Source organism: Paramisgurnus dabryanus, chromosome 9 (genome assembly GCF_030506205.2).
Source record: "Paramisgurnus dabryanus chromosome 9, PD_genome_1.1, whole genome shotgun sequence".
Taxonomy (NCBI): Eukaryota; Metazoa; Chordata; class Actinopteri; order Cypriniformes; family Cobitidae; genus Paramisgurnus; species Paramisgurnus dabryanus.
The window spans coordinates 19546092-19564493 of record NC_133345.1 but is presented as its reverse complement, the minus strand read 5'-3'; the positions used below and the strand labels follow the sequence as shown (position 1 = coordinate 19564493).

General features: G+C 37.7%; 1 protein-coding gene across 8 annotated transcripts in view; it reads left to right on the top strand.

Annotated features, from left to right (window-relative positions):
• Nucleotides 1-17985, top strand: part of ryr1b (ryanodine receptor 1b (skeletal)) — an 86249-nt gene extending 68264 nt beyond the window's left edge. For 4 of the 8 annotated variants that reach the window (XM_065283016.2, XM_065283015.2, XM_065283021.2 and 1 more), the window contains 26 exons: nucleotides 904-1003; nucleotides 1224-1303; nucleotides 1413-1489; nucleotides 2351-2424; nucleotides 4797-4814; nucleotides 8375-8455; nucleotides 8704-8792; nucleotides 8924-9052; nucleotides 9161-9265; nucleotides 11853-11934; nucleotides 12020-13323; nucleotides 13436-13524; nucleotides 13678-13840; nucleotides 13929-14015; nucleotides 14123-14395; nucleotides 14544-14674; nucleotides 14766-14808; nucleotides 14897-15030; nucleotides 15112-15172; nucleotides 15259-15405; nucleotides 15482-15616; nucleotides 15694-15850; nucleotides 15934-15998; nucleotides 16105-16205; nucleotides 16288-16339; nucleotides 16450-17985. In XM_065283016.2, coding sequence (XP_065139088.1) covers nucleotides 904-1003; nucleotides 1224-1303; nucleotides 1413-1489; nucleotides 2351-2424; nucleotides 4797-4814; nucleotides 8375-8455; nucleotides 8704-8792; nucleotides 8924-9052; nucleotides 9161-9265; nucleotides 11853-11934; nucleotides 12020-13323; nucleotides 13436-13524; nucleotides 13678-13840; nucleotides 13929-14015; nucleotides 14123-14395; nucleotides 14544-14674; nucleotides 14766-14808; nucleotides 14897-15030; nucleotides 15112-15172; nucleotides 15259-15405; nucleotides 15482-15616; nucleotides 15694-15850; nucleotides 15934-15998; nucleotides 16105-16205; nucleotides 16288-16339; nucleotides 16450-16545 — 3873 coding nt within the window. In that variant the 3' untranslated portion in view covers nucleotides 16546-17985. Of the gene's footprint in view, nucleotides 1-903; nucleotides 1004-1223; nucleotides 1304-1412; nucleotides 1490-2350; nucleotides 2425-4796; nucleotides 4815-8374; nucleotides 8456-8703; nucleotides 8793-8923; nucleotides 9053-9160; nucleotides 9266-10012; nucleotides 10040-11852; nucleotides 11935-12019; nucleotides 13324-13435; nucleotides 13525-13677; nucleotides 13841-13928; nucleotides 14016-14122; nucleotides 14396-14543; nucleotides 14675-14765; nucleotides 14809-14896; nucleotides 15031-15111; nucleotides 15173-15258; nucleotides 15406-15481; nucleotides 15617-15693; nucleotides 15851-15933; nucleotides 15999-16104; nucleotides 16206-16287; nucleotides 16340-16449 lie in introns of all 8 variants that reach the window. The other 4 variants (XM_065283017.2, XM_065283014.2, XM_065283018.2 and 1 more) reach the window with 3 other exon arrangements.
• Nucleotides 17986-18402: the final 417 nt, after the last annotated feature.

The following is an 18402-nucleotide window of genomic DNA, read 5'->3' as shown; positions in this document are numbered from 1 at the left end:
AATTGTAAATGAAATGTATGCAAAAATGTAAGAACAACTTAAACCACACATACGCAATAATCACGAACAAGGAAAAAATATATAAAATATATAACACAGATATATATTATAGGATTATTTTTTCTTGCTCATGATTATTGCGTACTTGTGGTGTACGTTGTTCTTACGTTATTGCAAACATTTAGAGGAAATTTTAGTATAAAAGTTTTTTTTATTCATGATTTGTTAGTTAAAACGCATATTATACGTGGATGCGCATGCTTAGTAAATGAGACCCATTATTTTCACATTGGAAATGCCTTTCTTATGTAAGCTGGTACAGATGTCATGCTGCATGGGTTTATAATAAAGAGCAGCACCCAGGTGTGTAATGTGGTTAAACAGAGGAAAGAGCCAGTATGTTCATGCTCAGTACGTGGAGAGCAGGTCTGTTTGCTGTAGTCTAACGTTTGCGACGGTCAGCAAATGTGAATGGTTCAAATAACGATCACGTGACTAATAGCATTAGAAGTGAAGTGTATGTGCTGTTTGTGTGTAGAGTGCAGATAAATAAAGAAAAAAATAATGTAGAAGTCAGAACAAGAGTAGATGACTTTTTTAAAGCAATTTAGTCAATTTTCAGCTTAGCAATGCGACCCTGACCAGCCTACTGAATTTCTATTTATATGCATCCGGTTACCATTTGCTTGAACTGTGCAAGGGATTGACTAAACTCAAACTAGCTCATAAAATTTCCTTTTGGAACCCAGGAGACTTTATAAGGCAGGGGATAAAAATGTGCAGAATGTGATTATTGGGACGCATGGTTCTGCTTGGTGTGTATGTGTGTGTTAGGTAGTGGGTGGGCATGGGTATGTGGACCAGGGCATCGTGCTGACTGGAGTGTTTGTTTCTGTCTAACAGGAGAAGGAGATGGAGAAGCAGAGGCTTCTGTACCAGCAGTCTCGTCTGCATGACCGTGGAGCAGCTGAGATGGTGCTGCAGATGATCAGTGCATGCAAAGGTGCACACACATGTCCAGTCACATGCCCGTCCAATCACATACACATCCAGGCACACACATCTTATGTTACAAATGTAGATCAGCATGCAAACTAAATTTGTATTTCCAGAAATCTCTCTCTTTATGGAGCAAATATACATTAAGCATGTATCCATACCAGTGCACCGGATGTTTGTAATGTTGGCATTATGTTGAGAATTATGAGGTGATTGCCACACAGGTGAGACTGGAGCCATGGTGTCCTCTACTCTCAAACTTGGCATCTCCATCCTTAATGGAGGCAACTGTGATGTTCAGCAGGTTAGTTGACAACATTCTCTTAATAATTAACTTGTAAATTACATAAAAAATCTGTGTGATAAATTATGGTATAATTTATTAATCATTGTGTAACCAAACTTTATGACAGAGAATGTTGGACTACTTGAAGGATAAAAAAGATGTGGGCTTCTTCCTGAGCTTACAGGCTCTCATGCAAACCTGCAGGTAAACTTTTTCCCTTTTTTAAAGTATTACCTTAGAAATAATAATTGTAGGTAATACAAAAGTATTGTTTGGAAAATATTAAAGGAAAACACTACCGTTTTCAATGTCTTACTATGTTCTTACCTCAACTTAGACAAATTAATACATACCGATCTTTTTTCAATGCATACACTTAATACTTGTACAGCGCGTCGTGAATGTGTTAGCATTTAGCCTAGCCCCATTCATTCCTTAGGATCCAAACAGGGATGAATTTAGAAGCCACCAAACACTTCCATGTTTCTCTATTTAAAAACTGTTACATGAGTAGTTACACGAGAAAGTATGGTGGCACAAAATAAAACGTGGCAATGTTTTAAGCGGATAAAAATGAGAACTATATTGTATGGCGGAAAAACACTTTATTTGCAGCACTTCGCACTCCGGCACAGTATATTGACGGACGTTTGAACAAGAGGGGGAGTAGTCAGGGTTGACGTGCTCTTCCGTCATACAATATAGTTCTTATTTTTTTCCGCTTAAAAAAAAATCGCCACGTTTTGTGCCACCATACTTACTCGTGTAACTACTCATGTAACAGTCTTTAAATAGGGAAAACATGGAAGTGTTTGGTGGCTTCTAAATTCATCCCTGTTTGGATCCTAAGGAATGAATGGGGCTAGGCTAAATGCTAACACATTCACGACAGGCTGTACAAAGATTAAGTGCAGGCATTGAAAAAAGATAGGTATGTATTCATTAGTCTAAATTGAGGTAAAGAACAAAGTAAAATATTGAAAAACGGTGGTGTTTTCCTTTAAGTGTATATATTGTAAATAGTTTGTCTCTTGAAATAGTAATTCACTAAATGTCTGTTTATAGTGTTCTGGACTTGAATGCTTTTGAGAGACAGAATAAAGCAGACGGTCTTGGGACGGTGTCGGAGGAGGGCACAAGTGAGTTTCACCCCTCCATCTTCCCTATTAATAGAGTCTATGATGTATTTTTGACCTAAAAGACCTTTTCACACCAACTCAAAATTGGGGCAGGTTGTTTTTATTTTTTGTTTTATATGTATTGTTGTGATGTTGAACAGTTATATCCACAATCTTTCAGGTGTATGATGAAAATTCCCAGGGTGAATGCTTGTACTGTGAAAAAAGTTTTTGGTTGGGTAAAATTGGTGTGAACAGGCCTTTTAAGAAATGGCGTAATGGATGTAGGAATTCAATAAAGTATATATCTACCCAATTATTGGCAAAGATTGTTGGTATATTATATGCCCACACTGCAAAAAAATCTTGGTTTTCTGTAAAAATATTTTATATCAGGATTATTCATTTTTAATTAATTAATTATGCTAAAAATCTATAACACTTGGGTGCAGTTTCCCAGAGAGGGTTTAGATTAGTCCAGGACTAGGCCTTAGTTATATTAGGACATTTAAGACGTTTTTACAAACATACCTTACAAATAAACATTACTGGTGTGCATCTAAGATATATCAGTATATATGTAAAGATACAACCCCAAATCACAAAAAGTTGGGACACTGTAGAAATTGTGAGTAAAGAAGGATTGGAATAATTTACAAATTTCATAAACTTATATTTTATTTAAAATAGAATATAAATAACATATCAAATGTAGAAAGTGAGACATTTTGAAATGTCATGTCAAAAATTGGCTCATTTTGGAATTCATGAGAGCTACACATTCCAAATAAGTTGGGACAGGTAGCAATAAGAGGCCAGAAAAGTTAAATGTACATATAAGGAATAGCTTAAGAAGTAATTTGCAACTTATTAGGTCAATTGGCAACATGATTGGGTATAAAAAAGCCTGTCAGAGTCAGAAGTCAAGATGGGCAGAGAATCACCAATTCCCCCAATGCTGCGGCGAAAAATAGTTTTGCTGAGTTTCTCAGAGAAAAATTGCAGAGAGCTTGAAGTTATCATCATCTACAGTGCATAATATCATTCAAAGATTCAGAGAATCTGGAACAATCTCTGTGCGTAAGGGTCAAGGCTGGAAAACCATACTTGATGCCCGTGATCTTCGGGCTCTTAGACGGCACTGCATCACATACAGGAATGCTACTGTAATGGAAATCATAACATGGGCTCTGGAATACTTCCAGAAAACATTGTCGGTGAACACAATCCACCATGTCATTCGCCATTGCCGGCTAAAACTCTATAGGTCAAACAAGAAGCCATATCTAAACACGACCCAGAAGCGCAGGCGGTTTTCCACTTTGGCAAAGTGGAAAACTTTTCTGTGCACAGACGAATCAAAATTTGAAGTTCTTTTTGGAAAACTGGGACGCCATTTCATCCGGACTAAAAAGGACAAGAACATCCCAAGTTGTTATTAGCGCTGATTTCAGAAACCTGCATCTCTGATGGTTTGGGGTTGCATGAGTGCGTGTGACATGGGCAGCTTACACATGTGGAAAGGCACCATTAATGCTGAAAGGTTTATCCAAGTTTTAGAGCAACATATGCTCCCATTCAGAGGTCGTCTCTTTCAAGGAAGACCTTGCAGTTTCCAACATGATAATTCCAGACCACATACTGCATCAATTACAACGTCAAGACTGCGTAGAAGAAGGATCTGAGTACTGAAATGGCCAGCCTGCAGTCCAGATCTGTCACCCACAGAAAACATTCGGCGCATCATAAAGAGAAAGATGCGAGAAAGAAGACCTTAGACAGTTGAGCAACTAGAACATTCCTATTCCTAAACATTGGTCCTCCTCCAGCTGTTCCTTATATGTACATTTAACCTTTCTGGCCTCTTATTGCTACCTGTCCCAACTTTTGTGGAATGTTTAGCTCTCATGAAATCCAAAATGAGCCAATATTTGGCATGACATTTCAAAATGTCTCACTTTCTACATTTGATATGTTATTTATATTCTATTGTAAATAAAATATAAGTTAGATAAGAGAGATTTGTAAATTATTCCATTCCTTTTTTACTCACAATTTCTACAGTGTCCCAACTTTTTCTGATTTGGGGTTGTATATCATTGCATGATGTTTTAAAATTAAGGCAGCTCAAACATGCATACACTCACATTTTAGTCTGGGACTAGGATAAACTCTGTCTGGGAAACCCTGTATGTTTAGGATTAAGATATTTAATATGCATTATATTTGTTGCTTAAACCCTCATAGTATCTGTTCATATTAGTTTGTTGTATTTTCCATCCCAGACACCAACAGTCCTATAGTGTCCAACTCATTGCCCCTCTCTCTCTTTCTCTCTCTACCTCCATTACCTCCCCTGTAAATGCCCCCCTCTCCTTCCTCTTGTTTTGCAGACATCAAGCTAGAACGTGGTAAATAATCTTGTCTCTATATGATTACCATTATTTCCTCTTCGCTTCTGTCCATCTTCTCCTGTCTTTCTCCACTCTTTAGCTCTTGTGAAGATCTCCTTTTCCTTGGCGTGTAGCTTAACTGCATTTCATTTCGCACTCAAGGGGACTTGAAAGAAAACTCTTCAGTCATTGCCAAAGTTTTTATGTCGTTTTTACATCTTTGCGATTCTTAAAAAAATATCGATAGTTGTTTTATTATGGATCTGTCAAATGTCTTATGAAACTCTTATTGAATTCTGTTTTTAAAGAAATCTTCTTGAAACATCTTATGATTCACTTTGTTCTGCTGTGTTAGCAATGGCTGTAAAGTTTCTTTGGTTCTTTGAGTGCTCATTTACAGATCTACTGTAACTCCAGCATTCACCGACTGAAATGATTTGCAGATTCAGAAAACTACTGTGTGAACTTCCACAACCCCACTGAAATAAGCCATAATTATTGAATAATGAGATGCCATAAATATGGCACAATAGGACAACAATGGTCATGTTTTTGTGGTTATTTAAACCTTATCTCCCTTTTTCTACAAAAGTTTGCCCAGGTTTGTTTTCTATAAAACCTCATTGAATTAAGTTATTGATTTATTTAGTTTGACAATAAATCCCCTGTGGGAAGGGAATTAAATTACCCAGCGTAGTTTTCAAGCGTTGAAGGACATTTCAAGGTGAAGGCCCTCATATTACAGCAAACCTTGTATTAAAACTAATAGAGTTTATGAATACTCACTAAGTATACATTAAGATGGTGTATGTGATAATAACTAAGTGTTTTTTCCAGTTTTTAAAAATATTATCTATTAACTAGGAGACGATGATGTAATACAAATCACATAATAAATTATAATAATGGTATATTTGTTAATGAACATAGCTGTGCATTCTTTAAAGTTTGTTACACGTAATGTGTCTATATTTGTTTATGTAAGTTTACTTTTTGTGTTTTTCAATGCAGCTTTTTTCATTTTAAAAATGTTTTATACATGTTTAATAGCTAACCTCATTTTTCAGATACTCAATATCGGACTTCTGTGTACTAAACCGCTGTTATATGTATGAAATGTATTATGTCAACCCAGTCTCACCCCATGGCGTCAATATTTGACGACACTTGACCATGCGTCAATATGTTGACGCGGAGGGTATACCTTTCGCGTCATTTTTTGACGAACTGGGGACTTCAATACTATTACGTCCGTTGCATTCTCTTTCCTATTTTCTTACCATTTTCGCGTCGGTTTAGGGTTAGATTTACATAATGACATCCCTACCCAAACCTAACTCTAACCCCAACGCCAGGTGACAACTGTTTAATTTCGCGTACCTAACTCTAACCCCAACGCCAGGTGACAACTGTTTAATTTCGCGTACACTGTTTAATTTCGCGTACACTGTTTAATTTTGCGTAATCTAACCCTAAACCGACGCGAAAATGGTAAGAAAATAAGAAAGAGAATGCAACGGACGTAATAGTATTGAAGTCCCCAGTTCGTCAAAAAATATTGACGCATGGTCAAGTGTCGTCAAATATTGACGCCATGGGGTGAGACTGTGTAGATTATGTCTTTCTCCCTACTGTATTCAGAGAAAATTTACATTTATAAAAATTCATTTTGTCTCAAAGTAAAACATTGCTACAAAAAGATCCTGTAACATTTTTATGTTATCATCTACAGTATGTGAGACTTTAGCCTCTCATCCCATGACATATCCAGCAAAAAATTTGACCTATAATCCACCAAGGCTCCGACCTCTTCTGGCTTCTCCAAAATATTGTGGAGTGCAGTAGATCTGTTTGGCATGCTTGTGTGTCTGTGTGAGGGCTCAGCGCCTCATATCTGTTGTGTTTTTGTCTCTGTACAAATAATGAGTATCACTGCTCCATCATCATGTTGTCAAGTTGCGTCGTTTATCCATGTTCTGTACATATACCTGTAAATGTGTTTATCTTTTAATGGTGTTTATAAGTCAATTCATTAATGTTTGTCTGTTTAAAATGGATATAATGTGTGATCCATCAGGCTTTTTGTGTTGTTAGCCCAGCTTTCTGCCTCCCTTTTCACTTTTGCTGGTCTGCTCTGCAGTGACCAAGCTAAATGGATGTGCCATAGCAGGTCATACTAACATCCTAATGGAGGCTGAAAGTGTTATGAAGTGATACTCACAGATCACGTATTACATTAATAGAAATATTGTTTTAAATCCAAATGCCTCTTCTGTTCTTATGGATTTTGAATGATATGCAGTATTTCATTACTTTTTGGCAATTTATTTTGGGAAGCAAATTGTTCTCTCAAAGAGAAAAATTACAATTATGTCATCATTTACTCCCTCTCATGTTGTTATAAACCTGTATAAATGTCTTTGTTCTGATAAACACAAAGGAAGATATTTTGAGGAATGGTTGTAACCACACCAATCAAAAGCACCATTGACTTCATGAGAAAGAAGAATACTATGTAAGTGAATGGTGCCTCCCTCAAAATATCTTTATTTGACAACATGAGAGTGCATAAATTATGACAGATTTTTCATTTTGGCTGAACTATTCCTTTAAATAGAAACCCCACATTTTTTTGAAAATATGCTCATTTTCCAGCTCCCCATAGTTAAACATTTGATTTATACCGTTTTTGAATCTATTCAGCTGTTCTCCAGGTCTGGTGCTACCACTTTTAGCATAGCTTAGCATAATCCATTGAATATGATTAGACTATTAGCATCGTGCTAAAAAAATAACCAAAGAGTTTTGATATTTTTCCTATTTAAAACTTGACTCTTCTGTAGTTTGTACTAACAACGACAGAAAATTTGCGATTTTCTTGGTGATATGGCTAGGACTATACTCTCATTCTGGCATAATAATCAGGGACTTTGCTGCTATAACATGGCTGCAGCAGGCGTAGTGATATTACGCACTGCCCGAAAATAGTCTCCTTAGTATCTTTCAATAGCAGGGGACTATTTTCAGGTGCTGCGTAATATCACAACGCCTGCTGCAGCCATGTTACGGCAGCAAAGTCCTTGATTATAACACCAGAATGAGAGTATAGCTCCTAACCATATCGGCCTAGAAAATCACAACTTTTAATTTTCTTTAATTTCTTAGTACACGATGTAACTACAGAAGAGTCAAGTTTTAAATAGGAAAAATATCGAAACTCTTTGGTTATTTTTTAGCACGATGCTAATGGTCTAATCAGATTCAATGGATTATGCTAAGCTATGCTAAAATTGGTAGCGCCAGACCTGGAGATCAGCTGAATGGATTCCAAAACGATAAAAATCTAATGTTTAACTCTAGGGGAGCTGGAAAATAAGCCTTTTTTCAAAAAAAGTGGAGTGTCCCTTTAATTGATCGTCTTTATCAAAATAAGACTGGTGACACATGACCTTTCTTTGACTTTGTTAGGGTTAAGTTGACATCTGTAGTCACTAACAGAGTAAAACACTCCTCTGCTGGGTTTCTTCTGCAATGCTTATGATGTATGTTTGTGTGTTTGTGCACTTGTCCCCATTTAGAGGAGAAAGTGATGGCGGATGATGAATTCACTTGCGACCTCTTCCGCTTCCTGCAACTGCTCTGTGAGGGCCACAACAACGGTGAGTTTCCTGAGATCGCAGCTGCAGATGAAAGCTGTTGAAACCACCACCTCTGTTCTCTCTTTATTGTCTTTGGACAAATCCAGCTTTAAAAAAAAAGGGAATCTGATGTTTTAGTGCTAAAATATGCTCCAAAAACATCTCAGATTATATCCTGGTGGACCAAAACTACTTGATTTCCACATAGCAGTTTTTATTTTTGATGAACCCTTTTCAGATAAGTATTTAAAGGCACTGTCTTCCCCCAGATTTCCAGAACTATCTGCGTACACAGACGGGCAGCACAACCACAATTAACATCATCATCTGCACTGTTGACTATTTGCTCAGACTGCAGGTACAACCTGACTAAACCTCACTCTCACCTGGCTGCCTGTAGCTCCACATATTAGTCAAAAATAGTAAAAAATCTAATATTGGCATTTGTTTATTTTTATATTGAAATCAAACCTTTGTGTTTCATCACAGGAATCTATCAGTGACTTCTACTGGTATTACTCAGGGAAAGACATAATTGATGAACCAGGAAAAAGAAACTTCTCTAAAGCCATGACAGTCGCAAAGCAGGTCTTCAACAGCCTGACTGAGTACATACAGGTAATATACTGACATCATCACTCTGCTGCAGGTGCTCTGTGATGTCACGAACTTTATGAACTCTCATTTCTCTCTTTATCACCCTTCTTCTTTGTTTCTACCCAACAGGGTCCCTGCACGGGTAACCAGCAGTCTCTAGCCCACAGCAGGTTGTGGGACGCTGTGGTGGGTTTCCTGCACGTGTTTGCACACATGATGATGAAGCTCGCCCAGGTACAGTGGTTAATGTGTTGCACACAAACCCCTAACAATACTGATAAAGGTCATTATATTGATCGCTTTTATTCCAACTGTTGTTTGTTAATTTTTTACCATTATGACTGAAGATTAATGAGTAGCTTGTGAGTGTCTGTTTTACATTAACAATCAAATCGTTTGTTTAATCCTGGCTTGACACAGAGAGTATATAAATGTTTGATGTCCAGTAGTGTGATGTTAATGTATGGACTGTGCTATGAGTGTTTATGCATAACTTAATGTGAGTGAACCTTTTAACTGTGTCTTCCTATGATAACCTTTTTGCTGTGTTGTTTGATTCTGTTGTAATGTTGTTACACATCTGAATCCGTGTATCCAGTGCATTTTTGTATTACACAATATCAAATCTCTCCCACTCTTACAGTTAGTTTAGTTAGTGTGACTAATAGTCGATAGTAAACATTGACTTTACACAGATTACTGCAAATTACACCAACCAAGTTTAACCCACACAGTTATATATTTGGGTATTACCTTATAGAACTATAAACAGCTCAATCTTTTATTCACTTTTATTAAACTTTGTACAGATTCTGTTTCCTGTGTAAGCTTTAAAATGTGTAAAGTCATTTAATTGTCTGGACAAAAACTGAAAATATCTCAAATGATTAAAAGTATCAGAGAGAGGTGATGAGATCAATACAAAAATGTGTTAAAAATGTTGATGGGTAACATTTTTATTCTGATGTGTAACCCCGCCAGATCCCTGACCCTGGACTCCGAGAAGGCGTAAGGATTCTTGTTTTTGCTCCATCTTACACACTGCGCTGCATCCACACACACACACACTTTCTCTCTTTTTCTCTCCCACTGCTTGTATCTGTCATATGTGTCAGCACGTGACAAGTTTGTTTTTAATGCTCTTGCAGATATTTTGCTTTAGATTCTTATTAGGCCACTACAAGCATCTGTTTCTATTCATTTTGAATTAAACTAATCGTCAAACCAGTCTTGATCTTCGGTAGGTCCAAAACGAAGGGAAGGTGTCACAGTGCATTATGCCATAAATTGTCATAGTTGTTTGGGTACATTTGCCTCTGCTCTGGCTTTATTCATCCCTCTATTTACAATATATACTGTATATCCATGCAATAGTCCAATCGCAGGTTATAGTATGTGATTCTTTGTGTTTGTTTATAAATGCAAACCCAGGATCATTTCTGGAGTAGAACTCATGCTGAGGTAAGCTGAGAGCGGGACAGACTTTGTCCCAGTAGTGCTCCCCCTTATGAAAATAAACCATGGTTTTACTACAGTACAGTTCAAACCAAAAAAACAATGGTTACTATCAGTGTTGGATAAGTTACTTAAAAAGTAATGGATTACTAGGTACTAATTACATTTTTAATCATTCACAAATGACTCTCTCCAAAAAGAGTAAATGATACAAAGTTAGGCTTGAAATGGCTCAAATAAATCATATGAAAGTACATAAATTATTCTGGTCACACTGGTCCAATTCTCACTATTAACTAACTATTAACTACTTTTGCCTCAATATACTCCTGATTATTGAAACATAGTCGTTAAGTTTAAGTATTTGTAGGAATTGGGTAGGATTAAGCATCCAAAATAAGGTTTTGCAAAATCAGGCATTAATATGTGCTTTTAAGGTAGTAATAAACAACCAATATCTCAGTAAAATTAATACTAATACCCAACTAGTTAATAGTGAGAATTAGAAACTACACTAGAGTGTTACCATTATTCTTATTAACTCACCAAAGTATTTAAAGTGAGAAGGACACATAAAACATTACATACATTTTAACGTTAGACTATACATTTTGATGTTAAATCCACTATTGTATTACACTGTAAAAAATGTGCAGCATTTTTGTCAAATCAACACATACTTTAACGTAAAAAATTCAGTAAAACAATTTCAACTTGATTTTATAAGTTATGTCAACTTTCAAACCTTAAAATAGTAGGTTGAATTGACTTGCAAAACCAAGTTGTTTTAACTTCATGCTGCAATTTTTCACATTGTAAATATATTTGTTCAATAGTACACAGTATTTAGTTTAATTTTATGTGTAATTAAATTACAATTATTAATCCCTTTACTTTTTTAAGGGAAAAGTTAGTAACTAGTTACACCCAACACTGGTTACTATAGTTAAACCATGGTTACCACAAAATAACCATGGGTTTGCTACACAAACAATGGTTAAACCATGGTTACTGTAGTAAAACATTGATTTAACCATTGGTCAACAATATGACAAAACACATGGTTTCTACGGTTTTACTACAAAAAAACATGGTTATTTTCTTAGGGGATTCCTGCACCCCTAAATATTTGCTAGATATGCCATTGAAAGCTTCAGGTGTAGGATGGCTTTCTTTGATGCAGTTGCATTATTGGTTCTGTGGTGATGGTGAATATCATACCACTAAAGTCTACAGTGTTCCAGGTTCAACAATTTAAACCCAAATTACCTTAAACCAAAATGGCTTTTTGTAATCTCCAACTTTGAGGGTCTGAGAGAATATGTAAATAACGTGTTACTTTTTTGTGTTTGAAATGTGATCACAGGATTCAAGTCAAATTGGTCTTTTGAAGGAGCTTCTCGATCTCCAGAAGGATATGGTGGTCATGCTTCTCTCTCTACTGGAGGGTAAGAGATAACTTTTCATCCGATTAAACTTTCACGATGATATATAAATTGGCTAAGGCATTTGCTGTTTCTTGCTTTTTTAAAGGAAATGTTGTGAATGGCACAATTGCTCGCCAGATGGTTGACATGTTGGTTGAGTCATCCAGCAACGTGGAGATGATTCTCAAATTCTTCGACATGTTCCTCAAACTGAAGGATATCGTGGCATCAGATGCCTTCCGTGACTACGTAACAGACCCGCGTGGCCTTATCTCCAAGAAGGACTTCTCCAAAGCAATGGACAGTCAAAAGCAGTACAGTCCATCTGAGATCCAGTTCCTCCTGTCTTGCTCTGAGGCTGATGAGAATGAGATGATCAATTTTGAGGAGTTTGCCGATCGCTTTCAGGAACCAGCCAAGGACATTGGCTTCAACATTGCCGTGCTGCTCACCAACCTTTCCGAGCACGTTCCCCACGACACTCGCCTGCAGAATTTCCTCGAGCAGGCCGAGAGCGTGCTGAACTATTTCCGCCCCTTCCTGGGCCGTATCGAGATCATGGGTGCCAGCAAGAGGATTGAGCGCATTTACTTTGAAATCAGCGAAGCCAATCGCAACCAGTGGGAGATGCCTCAGGTCAGAGAGTCGAAGCGGCAGTTCATCTTTGATGTGGTCAACGAGGGTGGGGAATCTGAGAAGATGGAGCTCTTTGTGAACTTCTGCGAGGACACCATTTTTGAGATGAACATAGCCTCGCAGATCTCTGAGCAGGAAGAGGAAGTAGTTGAGGATGAGGATGAAGAAGAAGAGGAGGAGAGCGGTGGTGGAGGACATGCAGAAGGAGAGGAAGGGAACGGAGAAGAAGGTCCACCTGAATCCAGCTCAGCATTTGCAGACTTCATCAAGAGCGTTGTGAACTTCTTAAACCTCTTCACATTCCGTAATCTCAGACGCCGTTACCGCAAAATCAGGAAGATGACCATTAAGGACATGATTGTTGGCCTGGTGATGTTACTTTACACAGTTCTCTTTGGCATCCTACATTTTATCTACACCGTTTGCAAAGGCTTCTTCATGCTCATCTGGAACACCCTCTTTGGAGGCGGTCTAGTGGAGGGGGCGAAGAAGATGACGTTGACCGAGATTTTGACTAACATGCCTGACCCAACTCAAGACGAGGTGCACGGTGACCTTCCCCCTGAGCCAGGAGCAAGAAAAGTTCAAGAAGCAGGTGGAACCGGAGAGGGTGAGGAGGGAGCAGGAGGAAGAGAGGCAGAAGAAGAAGATGGGGAAGAGGATGACGGTGGAAGGCCTGGGTTTGGTCCCCATGGTGGACTTGGAGACATGGGAGAAACTGAGCCAGAAGAACCTCCAACTCCAGAAGGAAGCCCACTGCTTAAGAGAAAGCTGGTGAGGCACAGATGAAAGAATGCAAGCATGTGAACTGTTCACACCTTTCTCCTTGATTATGTTTCATTCATTTTTAAATGCATCAATTTGAGTATGATGGGGTGTTTTTCAGGTGGGTGAAGAAGGAGAGCCAGAGGTGGTAGAGGAGGAGAAAGTTGAAGAAAAAGAAGAAGAAGCTCCCCCAGAACAAGAAAAAGCAGAGTGAGTGAAAGAGAAACATATAACCAGTCACAAAATAAGTAACAATTCATTTCAGAATCATGTGCAGATTTGTGATGTTTATCGCAAACACCTAGGGCTACCAGCATTACCAGACTTTTGTTGCTTAGACATATTCTTCTTTGTCTTTTAAAGTACTGAAAATGGAGAGAAAGCCGAGAAGGAGGCTGAAGGTGAGCCAGAGGAGAAATGTGAAGAGGAAATAAAGACAAAGGCAACAGCAAAGAAAGGCAAGAAAGAAGAAAAAGAAGGCTCCGAAATCTGGAATGAACTTGACGTCCAAAGAAACAAATTCATGGTAGTTACGTTTTCGAAATGTATATTTTTATATATCACTTTTAATTCAAACTCCTCCTATAAGTTTACCCCCATTTCTTTGCTTCTAGAACTATCTGTCTCGTAATTTCTACAACCTGCGTTTCCTGGCTCTCTTTATTGCCTTTGCACTGAACTTCATTTTGCTCTTCTACAAGGTTGGTGCAATCAAATGCTTTACTTTGCATAAGCGCCATCACATGCCCAACTTCCTGCCAGAATGTACTCAAAATGAAGTCAACATAATGATTAATGTGTCCTTTAGGTCTCTGATAGCCCCCTTGGCGAAGAGGAGGTAGAGGGTTCGGCTATGTTTGAGGGTTCTGGTGTATTTGAAGGCTCTGGTGTGTTTGATGGCTCCGGTGGAGAGCCTGAAGGTTCAGGAATGGAGGAGAATGGAGAGGAAGAGGAGGACGAAGGATTCGTCTATTACTTCCTGGAGGAGAGCACTGGATATATGCAACCCGCCTTGTCCTTCCTTTCTATTGTACACACCATCATCTCCTTCCTCTGTATCATTGGCTACAACTGTCTGAAGGTCAGCAGCTCACACTAAGGCACCATAAAGCTATCATATCTACTGCATAAAACTGTAAAAAGTGACCAAAATAAAAATGGTTGTCCACTGAATACATTTTAGCCGTAGTTTGAATAATTGACACTGAAATCTGTTTGGACCTGTCCAGGTTCCTTTGGTCATCTTTAAGCGGGAAAAGGAACTGGCTCGTAAACTGGAGTTCGATGGTCTGTATGTGACTGAGCAACCGGAGGATGATGACATCAAAGGTCAATGGGACAGAATGGTCCTCAACACTCCGTAAGAGACAAACCATTCTACTCTATTAGCATTTGGGAATGAATTTTCACGACTGTATGCCAAAATGTCATTTCTTTTATCTTTTGCGCAGGTCTTTCCCAAACAACTACTGGGACAAATTTGTAAAAAGAAAGGTTAGGAACGTTCTGCACACCCTTGCGCATGATATGCATGATTATATATTTTTAAATCGATTTATCTTATCCGTGTGTCGATTTGCAGGTGCTAGAGAAATATGGCGACATCTACGGCAGAGAAAGAATTGCTGAACTACTAGGAATGGATCTGGCGTCTCTTGATGTCAGCGCCATGACACACGAGAAGAAACCTCAGCCTGATCCCTCAATGTTGACTTGGTATGAAATGCTAAAATAAAATAGAAAATGGGGAATTCGTATTTTCAATATAAACATAAATGAACATTTTTGAATCCACAGGTTGACGTCTATCGACATCAAGTACCAGATCTGGAAAAATGGTGTCGTGTTTACTGATAATGTGAGTTTCTTACAATTTTTTTATTTGAAATATACTCAACTTATAAAATGTATGTTATTAATCTGTATTATCCTGCTATCTTCCAGACGTTCTTGTACCTGGTCTGGTATCTGGTTATGTCCTTGCTTGGCCACTATAATAATTTCTTCTTTGCCTGTCATCTGCTGGACATCGCCATGGGTGTTAAAACCCTGCGCACCATCCTGTCCTCTGTAACCCACAATGGCAAACAGGTAAAGAGATGATCACAGATTTATCTTAACCCAGTCGTTGATATAGTTGTTAATGCTAATGGCAACTGTGGTTTAGCTGCTGATGACGGTGGGTCTGCTGGCCGTGGTGGTCTACCTCTACACCGTGGTGGCCTTCAACTTCTTCCGAAAGTTCTACAACATGAGCGAGGATGAAGATGAACCGGATATGAAGTGTGATGACATGATGACAGTACGTGGTGCACGTGTGTACGCGTTTGGTACAAATAGCTTCTTGTTTCACGTCTAATGGCCCATCTCCTCTGTCAGTGTTATCTGTTCCACATGTACGTTGGTGTGCGAGCCGGTGGTGGTATAGGAGACGAGATCGAGGATCCGGCCGGGGACGAGTATGAACTTTATCGTGTGGTCTTTGACATCACCTTCTTCTTTTTTGTCATCGTCATTCTGCTGGCCATCATTCAGGGTGAGGAACATCTCAAGGTGTAGATGCGGTATATGGAAAGATATTCATTTTGTGTCATGAAATGCGATTTGTGTTGTGTGCAGGTCTGATCATTGATGCTTTTGGTGAGCTGAGAGATCAACAGGAGCAGGTCAGAGAAGACATGGAGGTATGATCACCAAATAATATATTTAATAAGCACACAGATTTAGATGGCAATGCTTGTTTTTAATGTTTTTAGTGATTTGAGTGATCATTTTCTTGGGTTTTTACAGACTAAGTGCTTCATCTGCGGAATCGGAAGCGACTATTTTGACTCGACGCCGCACGGCTTTGAAACGCATACGATGGAAGAGCACAATTTAGCCAATTACATGTGAGTGTATTTAAAACATTTTAATGTTTAAATAGCAGTGAGATGAATGTGAAATAAATGTGTGTTCTCATCTGATCCGCAGGTTCTTCCTGATGTATTTAATCAATAAAGACGAAACGGAGCACACAGGACAGGTCCATATTGTCTTTTTAGTTTATTTGAAAATTTTAGATTTACATAAATAAAATATGAAGTTTAGAAATTGTAATTGTAACTATAATGCTTTATTTGTCACTCTTTGTAGGAGTCATATGTGTGGAAGATGTATCAGGAGAGATGCTGGGATTTCTTCCCTGCTGGTGACTGTTTCAGGAAGCAATATGAGGATCAACTTGGCTAGTTAAATCAATTTGTTTATTTTTTGTTTGTGTATGAATTTGAGTTCAGTCAAACAAAAAATGTAGCAAAATAGCCAGAAGAGGGAACACGAACGACCGAAGGTAGCCAATTATGTTCAACACATCACGCTGACCCACTCAAAACACTTAAAACCTTAAATTTCCCTTTTTAAAATGAGCAAACATTGTATGTCTGATAGGTGGACAAAGGTATTTTAAACTATGTGTATATATACTTTATAGCCTTTAATTTTCCACAAAAGATTTTATGAAGCCAAAATGAACACCCCTAAACAAAGCCTCTGTGTACTGTTTATGTTTATAGGAATTAATAAAAAAAATCTCAGTGCCTATTGTTGAATGAGGATTAAAGTATGATAATTTTATGTGTAGAGTACTGTCCATAACTTTTAATTTTAGCATGTATAATATAGCTTGGTTTTATGTCTGTTAATTTATTTATGTGTACCATAAATATATATCCATATGAGTGGCAGCATTCAGTTCTGAATAAAGCATTTAGACAAATATAAAGTCAGGCTTTTTACCTGGCACCAGAATATTTTTTCTCACATTTTATTCTCGAGAGGAAAGTATTACCAGCCCAATTTCTTTAAAATGATACATTTCGTTTTTTAAAGATGTTACATCACGTGTTTTGCACTCTAGAGTCTTATAATGGAACATTGTGTCCATGCCAAGCGTATCCACCTCCATTGTGTCCTCCTACACAGTGCTGTATTAATATAAATATAAAGAGGTGGAGATAGTTTTTGGGTCAATCACTTTTCTCTATATATAAGACAATGTCCTTTCAATCTGATTATGGGAAGGAAACACTGCACAGGTGTTTCTGTATCATTACCAGTGCTCTTCGAATGCGATCTTGCAGAGCACAATGATGTTGCTATACTATACATATGAACTACACTGTATTGTTCATATTGTGAGATTGCAAACCTACTGTATCCACTTAAATACATAGATTATATATTTTTGTTGGAGCTGTCAATGATTAAGATGCTCAAGTGAGTATGTATTATATACTTGTTTTGGAGATAAACAGAATGTATGTCATAAAATAGAAAAGGTGACGAGGATTGTTAAGTTATAACTTATGTGTTTTTTTGCCTTTAGATTTTTATGATTCTTTTTGGCAAAATCTCATACTTTATTTTTCTGTCAAATATAGATGAAGTATATATGCGTAGGTCTCTGATGTTTGCGCATCAGAAATCTCCAAGCGACAGAACATGACATGTGCTTGTTCTGTGGACATGTTATGACGGCACATTATGAGCGTGTGTTGAGATCTTTTGGTGTGTACTGCTCTGAGAGCTCACGTAGAGGAGCGATCTATTCTCCTCTTTAGATCTGACTGTGTATCAGCCTGAATGCTGTGTTTTAATGCACATTAAACAGATTACAATATTTTAAGAGCACTTCTGTCTGTATTCTTTATTTTGGTAGCCAATACTGTGTTTCTTAATTTGTTAGTTCCCTTTAATACCTGCATTCTTACAATTGTAATTTTATTACGTTTATGCATTTGGCAGACACTTTTATCTAAAGCAACTTATAGTTCACTTCAAAGTACACATTTTTATAAATATATAAATAGATATGATCTTTTGATCTCTACCACCAAGCGATACGAGAGCACAATTTTCTTATATTTTTTTGTCCTCATCAGACTCATCAATGCACTCAACACACAGTGCTACTATTAGACCAGTGAATAATATGCAAGTATTATGCAAATCGTGTTTGGCAAAGCCAATTTTCCATCATAATTCTCATCTGTAATCATCTGTTCCTTTATCTCTCGTCTGAAGTAAAGTGTTTGGTGAGGGTGAATC